Genomic DNA, 13,298 nt, shown 5'->3' on the forward strand with positions numbered 1-13,298 from the left:
TAGACCGTCGAATCAAGGCTATGGTAATGGTTTTAAAGATCCATACCCCATAAAACTATGAGGTGCCGTGTAAAATTTATCATAAAAGAAAACTCCACTACTCAACGAAAGACCTAATTGATCTTACTTTGGTAGGTGCTCACCAATATAAAGGCATGAAACGTATTGAAGATTCCCACTATACTATCAATAGACAAACATTCTACTAGGTTTGAAAGATATATATCTGTATAAAGAAATACAAGACAAGCATAAGTATAGAAATGAAGCACAATGCATTAACATAATGTAAAACCCTTTTAAATACATTGACACATATAGTTTGGTCTATGGAGTGGGATGTTAATAGGCCAACATTGCAATTGCAGTTCTAAGTGCATGTAGGCATGTTGTATGAGGACTTCCTTAATGCTCGTTTGTGTGTCAGAGAGCTTGAAATCTTTAACTCTACCTTTGTAAGTGTCGATGAACTCATTCATAGACTTTTTTCTCTTCCTTGTCTGTAACGTAACCCAACTACCAATAGAGATGGTGGTAGGAATCCACCTATGATTATCCATATCAAAGCTGTTGTATACTATAATAGCTCTTGTAGAGGAGCAAGGATGCCTAGCATGTGAGGTTGCCACCATTGAAGCAAATAGAAAGGAAAAGTAGATGCAAGAAGAGAGCTAACCTAAAATGGAAAAAGAAGAATAGATAACCTCCAAATCATGCAAAAATTTTAGAGGGAAGACCATTCATGCTAGAAACCTCAAAGAGAACATTTCAAAATTTCAGAGCTAAAAACTACCTATATTAAATGAGCTAACAAGACTTTAGTTTTCATATATATTAAAGAATTGACATAGTAAGTGTGCTCTAATTATTTTGAGATGCAATTTGTATTTATTTATTAATAATATACTCATAAAATGAAGATATCAAAAACATCTAATTACTAAAAGTTTCATTATGATGGCTCTCTTCCTATTGGTCTAAACCCTCTCTAGAGGAAAAAGGCCCGAAATTGAGACCAATACTCCCCTAATGTCAATGTTATAGTAGAGTGGGGATTCATGAAGGATGAGCTAGTGCACCCACATTAGAGAGTTGCATTGTGGCTCAAAGGAAAGACCCAATGACACATTATTTTACAAGGCTAAGGCAAGATCTTGACTTTAACACCTGCCACCATAGTAGAATATAGTATTGGCTAATAAGGCCTGCATCTAATTGTTTGGTGTTTAAACACCAGGTCTATGTGTCAAGTTTCTTAACCATGGATTCTTCTCATAATGGGAGCCTTACAAAACATGTGCTAACAAAACCAATTACAAAATAGAGTGAGGGTGGACATTAATATCTATAATCCCCCTCAATAAGTGTGAGGCCCAATGACAATTGCCACTCTAGTTGGTTCTTGTCGATAGCCTTGGTGTAGACCATCTACACTTCTTTCAAACATGATAAGTTCACACATAAAGTGATACCAAATCTCATTGTGCTTGGTGGGCAAGCTTGGAATACTAGATTCTTTGCAATGGACATGTAACTATGGTTGTGACAATGTAACATCATTGGTTTCTCTTGCATTACTCTCATATCCTCCAAGATCCACTTGAGCCATAATGTCTCATAAGAGGCTAAGGGGATGCTAATCATGTAGCCTTGTACTTGGCCTTTGTTGGTAGAGAGTGCCACAGCTCCTTTTTGCTAACCCAAGAAATTCATTAGGACAAGTGTGAAGCAATAACCTATCTCACTGAGCATCTCGTGCCCAAATAACAAGCCCAATATGAGTTGTAAAACTAATAGAGAATTTTTCATGTTGTGTAAGGGGCCATAAGATACCATAAGCTAGTATAACCACATGGCCATAGTGCAACACTCGTGCAATGGTTCTCTCATAGCTAGCTAAAGAACTTGCATAAGACACATTAACAAAGCTAATAAGATAGCATGTTGTTACATAAGGAAATGAGACTCACCAAAGATTCCTCATAAGTCTCATAGACAAGCTCTCATCTATTGGTGGATGTACTCGTGAAGAATCCTTCATAGAAAGCTTTGGCCTACTAGCCTCCATAGGTGTCATAATCGAGTCACAATCAAATCGCTTTGCATTTAGTGATGCTAAATGCCATTAGGATATCATCAAAACATACTTTTGTTGAGAGGTGAATATATTCCCTAATTCTTACAAAATTTCAATATCCAAGCAATAATTCATGAGTCCGAGGTTCATCTTCTCAAACTCTTGAGACAAAGCAACTCCTTGATCCAAGAAAAATTCTTCTAATGACTACCTACTATGATAACATCATCCATATACAAGAGAACAACCATGCACATGTTCTTCTTAAGGAAACATTCAAGTTTGCATCTAAAGGGAATCGAATGAGACCATTGCCTTCAAAAAAGTAATCAATCTAGTCACACAAAGCTTTGTAGCCTACTTTAAGCCATTAAGTCCCATGCATAACTTGCATATATACTTTACCTTCTAAATCAAGGACACAATGAGTCCTGGGGGTTTCTCCACATATACTTCCTCCTTGAGGTCTTTGTGGAAGGAAGATTACACGACCATCTAGTGTAAATGCCAATTTTATTGTGCTCCCAATGCGAAAACCATGCAAATATAATGGTCATGCGAGTAGTGGGGAAAAAGGTTTCTTGAAAATCAAAATCTTCCACCTATACAAAACCTTGGCCATAATCCAAGCCTTGTACTTCTCTTGGGTGCCATTGGTTTTATACCCAGCCTTGTAGACTTACTTGTTGGTGCCAAATGACCTCGCATTATAGCAATAGTCATTCTATTAATGTGCATGGTTGTTGCCACCTCTCATGAGGGCCATCTTGCACCTCATGAAAAGAAGTGGGATCTTGTATTGTGAGATTTATTTGATTCTTTCTTTGCTTGTCTAATCTTTTAGATATTCAAACTTAAGGTGTCACCTTGTCAAACTGTTGGCAGTCCTGCTCCCTTTATAAGTTGCAAGTACCACCACATAGGGAATGTCTTATCCTTTCATGGAACTATAATCTTTTCCTCCTTATTTGATTCCACTTTGTGTGGGTTGCCTACTGCTTGTGAAACTAGGATAGGGAAGTTATCCCCATGGATTTTGGTGGTATAGTCGCTTGGATTCCATTTTGTGTGCTTCTAGTTGAGTATGATGAAGGATCTTCCTTCACTTATTGAGACTCCTCTTGAAACTAGACATCTCTTCTCACTTGCACCTTTTTGGCCTCATGAGTGAGCCAATAGGCTTTTGACTCCATATCATAGCCTAAAAAAAAATGCATTTTTAGCTCTTTGGATTCAATTTTCCCACCTCCCAGGGCCATTTGTTCACACCTTGGGCCCTACAATGTAAGGATAGGGTGTCCAAGAGTACAGTAAGCGATGCATTCCATTTTTTGGCTCTAGCAATCTACACCTATGTGTAGCCTATCTCATAGTGTGCTAGACCTAGGAATACCATCAAGAAGCCATGTTTAGACCTAGTGTCTGTTTGTCAAGTTTCCCAACCATGGGCTTCTCCTTATAATGGGGGTCTTACAAAACATAGGCTAAACAAAATGGAGTGGTCCAAAGGCCATCTAATGTCTAAACGAGGCCCGTTCGTCAAGTTTCCCAACCATGGACTTCTCCATATATAATGGGGGTCTTACAACACATAAGCTAACTAAACCCAACCATGGCTTCTCCTTATAATGGGAGTCTTACAAAATAGAAGCTAACTAAACCCATCACAAAATAGAGTGAGGATGCACATTCATATTTAACAACAATAAGCATTGCTATAAGCCTTGTGGTGCAATGTGTTCCTCAGTGCTTATATTAATGCTTCATATTTGATACTTTTTTATTTTTCTTCATTAAAGCTTGGATACAAGCACTGGAAATAAGTGACTTGTGTTGTATTGATGTAAGTAATCCCATTAAAGTATATTCTTCTTGAAGCTTTGGAGGAATTTAGGCAAGGCACAACTAAGCTCCATTGAGTGAACAAAAGTATATTCTTCTATTTAGGCAAACCACAACTAAGCTCCATTGAGTCAACAAAAGATGAGAGAGAGAGAGAGAGAGAGAGAGAGAGAGAGAGAGAGAGAGAGAGAGAGAGAGAGAGTTGTGCACACACACCATTTTTTAAAGAATAAACTAAGTGTACAACAAGAGATTATGGTGAAATTAAAAATAAACTTCTCTAAAATCTCCTAAGTGTTCAGCAAGAATAAACTAAGTGTACAACAAGAGATTGTGGTGAAATTAAAAATAAACTTCTCTAAAATCTCTAAGTGTACAGCAAGAGATTGTGGTGAAATTATAAAGAAACTTCTTTAAAATCTCTTGGCGTAGCGCTGGTATATTGAACATTACTTCCAACACATGTTTCCCTCGTAACATTCCTTCCAACAACTTCTTTGTATCACCCCCCATCCATAGGATGATCCTAAGTGAGCCTTTATGGTGTGCCTTACCAGTATAATTTTGTTAACTTTTATAAGAATCATAAGTATTTAACATTGTCAAACTCCCTTGCTCTCTCACAAAATTTATTGGCAAACTCATATTTAAGGTTCACAACAAAATTCACACCAAAATACCTTCTTGAAAATAATTGTTGCCAAGGTGTTATTTCTCCTAGAGTTATAGTGATAAAGAGATCAAAATATACTAATTAGTGATCAAAAGTAGTAGAATTCTCGATTAATGGGGGCAAGTCACCATTAACTTAAAAATTTGACCTTTGAATCACATGATTTATATGTTCATGTATTAGTGATCAAAAGTAGTAGAATTCTCGATTAATGGGGCAAGTCACCATTAACTTAAAAATTTGACCTTTGATATATGTTCACGTGTTCTGATTGATAAAAATAAGGGTCTTAAGGGACATTCTCATGTGATTTTTCAACTAAGAGAGAGAGAGAGAGAGAGAGAGAGAGAGAGAGAGAGAGAGAGAGAGAGAGAGAGAGAGAGAGAGAGAGAGAGACTTATGATGTGCAATAGTGCTAATGGCCCTTAGTGTGACTTCTTTCTCCCCTCATCATAATGTATGATTCCATCTATGAGGCTCTTCAATGGTGCTAATAGCCCTTAGTGTGAGTTCTTTCTCCCCTCATCATAATGTATGATTCCATCCATGAGGTTCTCCACAAGTGAGCCATGGAGAGCCCATGAAGAAAAACCCCCCTTAATTATTTTGGTTTTTATTTTCTCTCATAAGAAGTTTGTGTTTGCTAGCCTTGGCCTAAGAAATTCTAGAGTTTACAATGCAACAATCTACATTTGCAAAAAGATAAAGAATTGACCATTTTATGATTTGTGAGAAAATGGATGGTAATTTTATAATGTAAATATTTTATCTAGTCATATAATGCCTCTTTTAAAAATTATCATGTACTAATTTATTTTATTTTACGGACAAATCTTTCCATGTGTGTAGCTCTCCTCTCTCTCTCTCTCTCTCTCTCTCTCTCAAGTAGCCTCCTTTTGCACCTACCTACCTTGATGGTAGTGGGTTTCATGGTAGTGGTAGGGTGAGTCTAAAAGCTTTCCTACATGAATTCTTGATAGAGCCATGAACACGAGCATTGCAAATACTTCCACCAAAGCTTACCAATGTTCCACCTATATTTTTAAAGGGGCAACAACTTTTCTTCTCTTTCATTCTTGTTGGATGGCATAAAAATGCAACCACCTTTGCACACATGCATGCATGTGCCCTTCCTTACTACCCCCCTTTGTCCCTCCTAGTCTAGAACTAATGGAAGGCTTGTTCTATGGATGAGAGCATGTGCACCAACCATGTTTTCATTTAAAAACTTACCTCAAAAAATTAAAGATATAGCCCGATCACCATGAAGCCTCACTGATCATGTGGGCGCACGGCCTTGGATATTTCATGTTTTGTGCTAAAATGGGCATGAATTCATGTGATATTTTTGAGGAGGGGTATGGAGGGCAGGTTGGATCATTGGGTAATGACTAGCAGACACACAAGGCTAGGCTCCGTGACAAAAGACAAAGAGAGAGAAAAAGATTGGTGTGTGTGAATGAGTGGGCAAAGAAACCCTCGCTGAAAGAAACCGGACATGGGGCAGAGAGAGAAGAGAGAGAGAGAGAGGGTGGAGGTGTAGGGTATATACGTAACGGTCAATGCTCAAGCATACGGTTGGTATACGGTAGGATAGTCGTAGGATACGGTGGGGGGGTGCGGCTTCATGGGACCGTTCAGCCGAAGGCTTCTTGTCTCTCTCTCTCCCTCTCTCTCTCTCTTTCTTTCCCCTCTCTCTCTCTCTCTCTCTCTCTCATTCGGCCGACTGTGCCAGCAGACACACAAACTAGTGTGGCCGCATGAGTGATACCATTATTATATATATATATATATATATAAGTCCTGCATAGACTGCAAGTACTAGTACTTCCTGTTCTCCAATCTGATCTCATCAGAGATGGGCTCAGTACCACCTCATGAGCCCCCTGCGCCTTCTCCGCCTCACGAAGATCGGTACCTTTTTTGCCACGAGCTGCTCGGAGCAGACGTAGATCATCTTGAAGACACAATATTGTCTCCCCATTCTTGTAATTGCCATCAACAGATTCTATCTAACCGTGATCGCTATGCTCTGTGTAGTTGGAGCTCCTGCCAAATTCACCATTGGAGCTCTCACATTACTAGCATTAGTACTTCAAACTCTAGTGTCCTAGATGAGGGGGTGAAGTACACCTGCATGGTGCAGCTAGATGATCTCCTGCATGAGCAGGCTCACATGAATGGTGGGTGTTGTAATGGTTCTGCTGTGTACCATGAATGCAATGTTCATGGGAAGCTTGGATCTGCAAGTGATGGGAGCCACAGTACGAGGTCTCATGATGATAGGTCCCTCAGATCCACTGATCATTTGCTAATTACCCCTAGCTCATGTATGAGCACGGATTTGAGGACTGTAAGAAGTGACAAAATGGGGGGGGTCGTTAATGCTGCAAGGATAAGCGATGATCCGTCGACTGATCACGCCAACATCGCTTCTGAATGCAGCATGGCGGTGCTGTTGGAGAGGCAGAGATGGTCTCATTGCAGGCCCCTCAGGGGGTACGTAGAAAGCATGCTGGAGGTGCAGTCTGCCTCTGCATGCATTCCTAAAGGAAAGGGCCTGAGGGGACCATATGCATCATGGCCAACTTCAAGGAGAAAGACTGTGCAGTGGATACTACAGGTCCCTCTCTCTCTCTCTCTCTCTCTCTCTCTCTCACACACACACACACACACACACACACACACACATATATATTCTCTAGTGATAAAACTTAAGAAGAGCCTGATTAATTATCTTTACTACTTATTCTTAGACGTTGATTTTACTCTCTCTTTTTTCTTTTGAAACAGGCGGCTAGAGTGATGCATGTGAGAATGTCTACCATCGCTCAAGCAGTGGCGTACCTTGACCGCTACCTCTCTAATCGGATGCAGCAGGTTAGTACGCACCGCTCCAATTAATCATCATGCTTTTTACATGAATTAGCCATGCTAATTTTATTCAGATTAAGCATCATGCTTTTTTTTTAAAAACAATAATTAACCATATTATTATTCAACATTGCATTGCAGGCAAACGATCTGCACAGCAGCGTGATCAGCGTGGATGATTTGCACGTGGCTGGGGTGGCATGCCTCTGGATTGCCCTCAAGATGGATCACAGCAATGCGCCGGAGGTGCCCTTATTAATCCAGGTAACAGCATGCAAGATTTTCACCACACGATCAATAATTTAATATCATTTTACGTGGTTCATGATGCAAAAATCAGAAGATTCAGATGGTGCAGAACCATGCCGGCATTGATCATCAATATGCACGCGATGAGGGCACGGCTGTCATTAAGGCCATGGAAGCCAGCATTCTGCGAGCTTTGGAGTGGCGCATGCTGGGAGTGAGCTTAGCCGATTTTGTTGATTCATTCTTGGCCTCCCTGCGAGCTTATTCATGTGGTAGTGGCAGCCAGGTCATCCCCATGCATCTCCTAAAGCCTCTTCAAAGCAGAGCACATGAGATCGTGCAAGGCGTTCTGCTAGGTGTGTACCATACAACTCTACATCTCTTTTAATATATATCACAAGCCTCTCAAGATGTGTGCATACAACTCTACATCTCTTTTGATCTATTAACAAGTCTCTCAAGGTACATGTATTATGTGTGACACACATAAATACAAACTTTTAAGTAGGAGGGAGGGTACTGAAATTGCATACCATGACTTTCCACTATGGGAATGGGTAGATTATCTACCTCTATTTAGGGAGACTATGGAAGTGGCTAGATTCGAAGTCTCTTTAGGGGTGCAAGTGTTAGCTAGGGAGGCAAGTGTGCTACCACTGAGATAAACCCCACAGCCACATGCATACAACTTTGGAGTTTGGATAAATGTTGTGTGCCAATCCATCACCTTGTCCATGTGGCAACATCTAAACAATGCTCCCTTTGGTGTCGTCTGATGCGTGCACATCACAAAATCCAAAAATGGCACCTAACTATCGTTTTACTTCTGTCATTGTACCGAGCTATTGTTTTACTTCTTTCATTGTACCGAGCTATTGTTTTACTTCTTTCTTACATACATACATACGTGCACTTATATATGTTTGTGTGCATGCCAACTCTACATTCACTTTAATACAGTTTAAGTAGTTTAAGTCTTAAATATGTATACACACATGCATACATATATACATATAGGATTAATTTGAATTTGGATAAATCACAATGTGCTAGCCCATCATTTTGTCCACGTGAAAAGATCTTAAGAATGCCCCCTTTTGTTATGGTTGGATCCGCATCATGCTAACGAAATCCAAAAAAGGCATGTTAACAATGTCCTCCCTGTTAATATGGTCCAATCTGCACCACATTCACAAAAAATATAGTTTTGGCCCATACATACATACGTGTGTGAGAGAGAGAGAGAGAGAGAGAGTACGTATGTAGGTTCGTAGTTTTATAGTCACATACACATATGTTTGCAATCACTCATTTCGCTTCATTACCCAACTCACAACTATCGTCATTATATACACTAAATAATAATATCCTATACTTTCTAGACTGTAAGTTTCTTTAATCTTATTAATATTTAGAACATTATTAGGCCTAAATAAACTCTTTTGTTTTGTTTTCTTCTCCCATTCCCTTTTTCAGATGTCATTTTTGTGGGCTATGAAGCTTCTCTGGTGGGAATGTGTGCAATTCAATATGCTTTGGAGGAGCTTTTGCCCCTACAAGCCGAATCAATTTTGCATTCCATCCACAAGACTCTAGCTCCAATTGACATGGTACAATAATATAATGCCCTCGCTAGCATTTAACCTTTGCAATTCCAAATAATTTATAAGTCAAAACAATCTTTGGAATTTATACGACAGAGTAATGGGAGACATGGGGCATTAAAACTCCATGTTGACATGATACATTAAAATAGCCAAGAATATGACACATTAATAACCAAGTATATGATTATGAATGGGGAAAACTATAGGGTAATCTTTTTTATTTTCTTTGGTTTTAGAAAAAAACTTCCTCTTTAAAAAAATTCACTTTGTTTTTTGGGGGGGCCAGGAAGCGGCGAGGGAGTGCTACAAAACAATGGGAGACCTTGTGGTAGATCCCATTAATAATCACCTTAGCCCCACTGCCTCTCCGGACCGTGTCCTGCCTGCAACGCTGATACTTTAATGATAGATTTAAATCCATCATGACGATCGCTAGCTTGGCGATTATCTAATCTGGTACCGTAATTACAGTAAATTAGGGAGCAAGCCACGTCATCTCTATTAATATTTCTTTCAAAGAAGAGACCTTGTCTTCTCTCATTGGTTTCCTAATATGCTCCATTTTCAAGATATTCAATTTATATTGTTTGTTTTTTTTTTGCATCCACTCTAGTGCACCACCTTCATTAAATTTAATTCCATAAGAATACAGGTGCCAAATTTTCTGTCACATTAATTAATTAGTTGAGGACTATACACCCCGCAAGAGAGAGAGAGAGAGAGAGAGAGAGAGAGAGAGAGAGATGAACGTTGACCCACCACCACATTGAATAAACATAGAATTCATATTAGCCCACCTTATACCACCAAAAACATATACATTATAATATGGGCTTAATAAAGAAATATATTTTCCACTTGATAACTCCATAAACAAAATTGAATATATTAAGTTAATTAACATATAGAGAATGCAAGTGTAATTGCAAATTCAATCTCAAGCATGCAAGTGTAAGTGCAAATTCGATCTCCATCATTGGATCCTCTAGTATTGGTGGGCAGTGCTCACATAACCCAATTCGTAGTGTAATTTTTTCGACTGAAATTTAGAAATTCCAGTTGGAATTTGACGTTGCCTTTAATTTTACGGGTTGAAATTTGTACACTTTAATTATAAATCTCAGCATTTGTACGATTTCTAGTGATTTTCAAGTCTAAATCCTAGTTAAGCCTAAGCATTGCCTTTAATTTTAAGGAATAAAAAAAAAACTTTTTTTGTGCATTGGTATTGGTAAAATTTATCATATTATTGTGCTTTTACTACTACAAAAATGTGCAAATACGAAATTAAAAGTAACTGTGGGCAATGAAAACCATTTATATGTACCTATATATACTAGAGTGTGACTACAAATTCAATCTCTATTTCTAGATCCTCTAAAGCTGGAAGATAAGCGAGCCATTGCATCCTAGTTTGTGATTTTAAAAGAAATTTGAATGGCTAAAACTTGGGGTAGATTGTTAACATGCTTCTTCTCAAAGGTTCTTTTTTACATGCCTCACGGAGAGAGAGAGAGAGAGAGAGAGAGAGAGAGAGAGAGAGAGAGAGAGAGAGAGAGAGAGAGAGAGAGAGAGAGAGATGGCTCAGTGGTGGTATTTGATTGAGAAATTGCAAGGGCTCATTCAAAACACCACTAGCGGCATGTTTAAACGCATCTTTGAATGTTTCAACTTGAAACTTTCTGTAGTTTCTCGCAACTTATTCTTTTCACGCTAATTTAATGTTGTGTTCCCCCCCTTTAATTTACTCCCCTCACCATTGGTATCCAACCACCTAACATCACAAAATGGGCCCACGAAAGTGGTGGGTGGGTAGCCTATCTCCTAATGCTCCATCCGTGATCTACCGAACTCTAAGCTCTCTGTAGGGTTGCAAACAACTTCCTAAGGAACCTAGACCCCATAGCTAGTTGGTAGAGGTTTGAAGGCACATGTGTAACAATGGCTTAGTTTGTGTGGATTATTAGTCAATGGTAGGTGGACGACCTAGTTCTTGATCCACCAACCTCTTTCTGGCTCTAGGTTTTCTTATTTGCTAGAATAAGGAGTCAGACTCTTTTCACTGCAACAAAGAATTTAGGTAGATATGCTTAGCAAAGGAATCATTCCATAACTGCACTTGATAGATCAAATGTTGAATATTATCCTAACATTCATTGATACTTGTTAGATCACATCACTTCATTCTCTAGAATTGGTTTTTGTAGTGTTCCTTCTCATTTAACTGATTCTCTAAATAACTATTTAAGTAGAAGCTTTTCAAGAGAACTATTTAAGCAGAAGCTTTTCAAGAGAAGCCATTATGGTCTGAGTTTCTTTAGGGAGTTGGTACCACCATGTTCTCAAATTTTCTTCAAAGAAAGTGAGTAGGGTGAGCTTTAAATACTTGGTTGGGATCTTTTTGATCAATGATTTTTTGAAGAAGTATGCAACCATTCTATCAAGAACTATTCTAGCTTGTTGCATTGTAAGGCCATCTAAGTTGACTGATTGTAGTTCTTCTTTGTTTAGTAATTTTGATGCTAATGGCTCAACCTTTTCAAAGGGGACTACTTCCATTGTTGCGCATGATGAGTTTGACCTTGGTAAGCCACTTATTATAGTCAAAGACTTTTTGAGAGCCGTCAACTTCTTTCTCCTAAAACTGAATGAAAATGATCTTCCTTCTCCTAAAACTGAATGAAAATGATCTTCCTTCTCCTAACTAAATGTAGATTATCTTCCTTCTCCCATGTCTTCAGTATCTTCTACCCATCCTATTTAGAAGTTTAGATGGTCAGCCGAGACATGACGGCCCTTCTTGTGATATTATTTATATATTTTTCAAGGAACTTTCTACCATATGTATATTCATGAGAGATGCACTCTCTCCATCCAATGATACTGCTTCTGAGAAATTGATGGCACAAGGGGCTTTTTGCAACATAAATTTTATATCATAAGATCTTTTTGCAAGCTTAATTTTTTGGACATCTCCATAACATCCTCTCATTTTTCTTATGTAGCTTTGATGCTATCTTTTTGCATTCGAATGTCATGTTCCCTATATGGCTGTGTTGCTCTACCACCATTTCTATAGTGAGAGAGGGTTTGTGGGTTAGCCAAGATGACTCACAGATTTGTTGATGTTGTTGAGGATATTTTTCTTTTAGGAGCCTGTTGATCCTTGCTAGGCTTTCAACAAGTGAATGCTTCAATATTCAGCGTGGTTTGAATGCATTCTAGACTCAATCTTGCTAATCTTTCATTTGCTTACATGATAGCTTGCTAATTTTGGATTACTCTTTTATTGATTGGATGAGAGAGCCTTGGAGTGTCAATTCAAAATAGAGAGACTAGTATTTACTACTTGGTCAGCTAGTTGGCCTCCATAGGATGCATATATACCTGTAGGTATCCTTGCTTTATGCCTTGTTGGTTAGTGACTACGGTGACATATGGGCTAGGGAATAGATTTCATGTGTCACTTTATTGTCTTCGAGCATGTATACCCATCATTTGATACTGCACTTCTTGCTCTAACCACCATGCATCCACAAGCTGTGTAAAGCTCTATATCACCATCGTTGATGGTTTGGATGTGATCAAAAAGATCAAGCCTCATTGTCCCTAACTTTTGAGCTAGATCTTCAAGCTGTCTCAACTTGTCTTCTCTCAAACTTGGTCTGAGATTTGTAGATACACAAAGAGACTTACTTATTTAAGCTTCATGAGGTTCTTCCATGGTTTACCTGGTTTAATTGGAGCAAGTAGTTATTTAGGTAGTTACTCTATGTCAAAGGTCCATTCTTTTGGGATCTTTAGATCTGACCACCTTGTGGGACCATGGACATTATACTAGATCTTTCATCTAGCTTCATGAACACGGTTATGCTTTGATATGCATCTTGTCAGGTGTTCATGTAACCAATCTTCTTCTTTTCCTTCTCTGCTATATGCTTCAACAAAGGCATGTGAGTATTCACATACCTATTGC

General features: G+C 38.7%; 1 protein-coding gene across 1 annotated transcript; it reads left to right on the forward strand.

Annotated features, from left to right (window-relative positions):
* The first annotated feature begins 6,445 nt into the window (after nt 1-6,445).
* On the forward strand, nt 6,446-9,876 carry LOC147603208 (cyclin-D3-1-like). Its single transcript, XM_086796912.1, has 6 exons — nt 6,446-7,215; nt 7,386-7,472; nt 7,608-7,730; nt 7,825-8,071; nt 9,192-9,325; nt 9,609-9,876. Exons 1-6 carry the CDS (start codon nt 6,451-6,453, stop codon nt 9,723-9,725), a joined length of 1,473 nt encoding a protein of 490 aa, XP_086653038.1. The 5' UTR covers nt 6,446-6,450; the 3' UTR covers nt 9,726-9,876.
* The last annotated feature ends 3,422 nt before the right edge of the window (nt 9,877-13,298 follow it).

The sequence above is a fragment of the Cibotium barometz genome, chromosome 64 (genome assembly GCF_041138505.1).
Source record: "Cibotium barometz isolate CiBa-2024 chromosome 64, ASM4113850v1, whole genome shotgun sequence".
Lineage (NCBI taxonomy): Eukaryota > Viridiplantae > Streptophyta > Polypodiopsida > Cyatheales > Cibotiaceae > Cibotium > Cibotium barometz.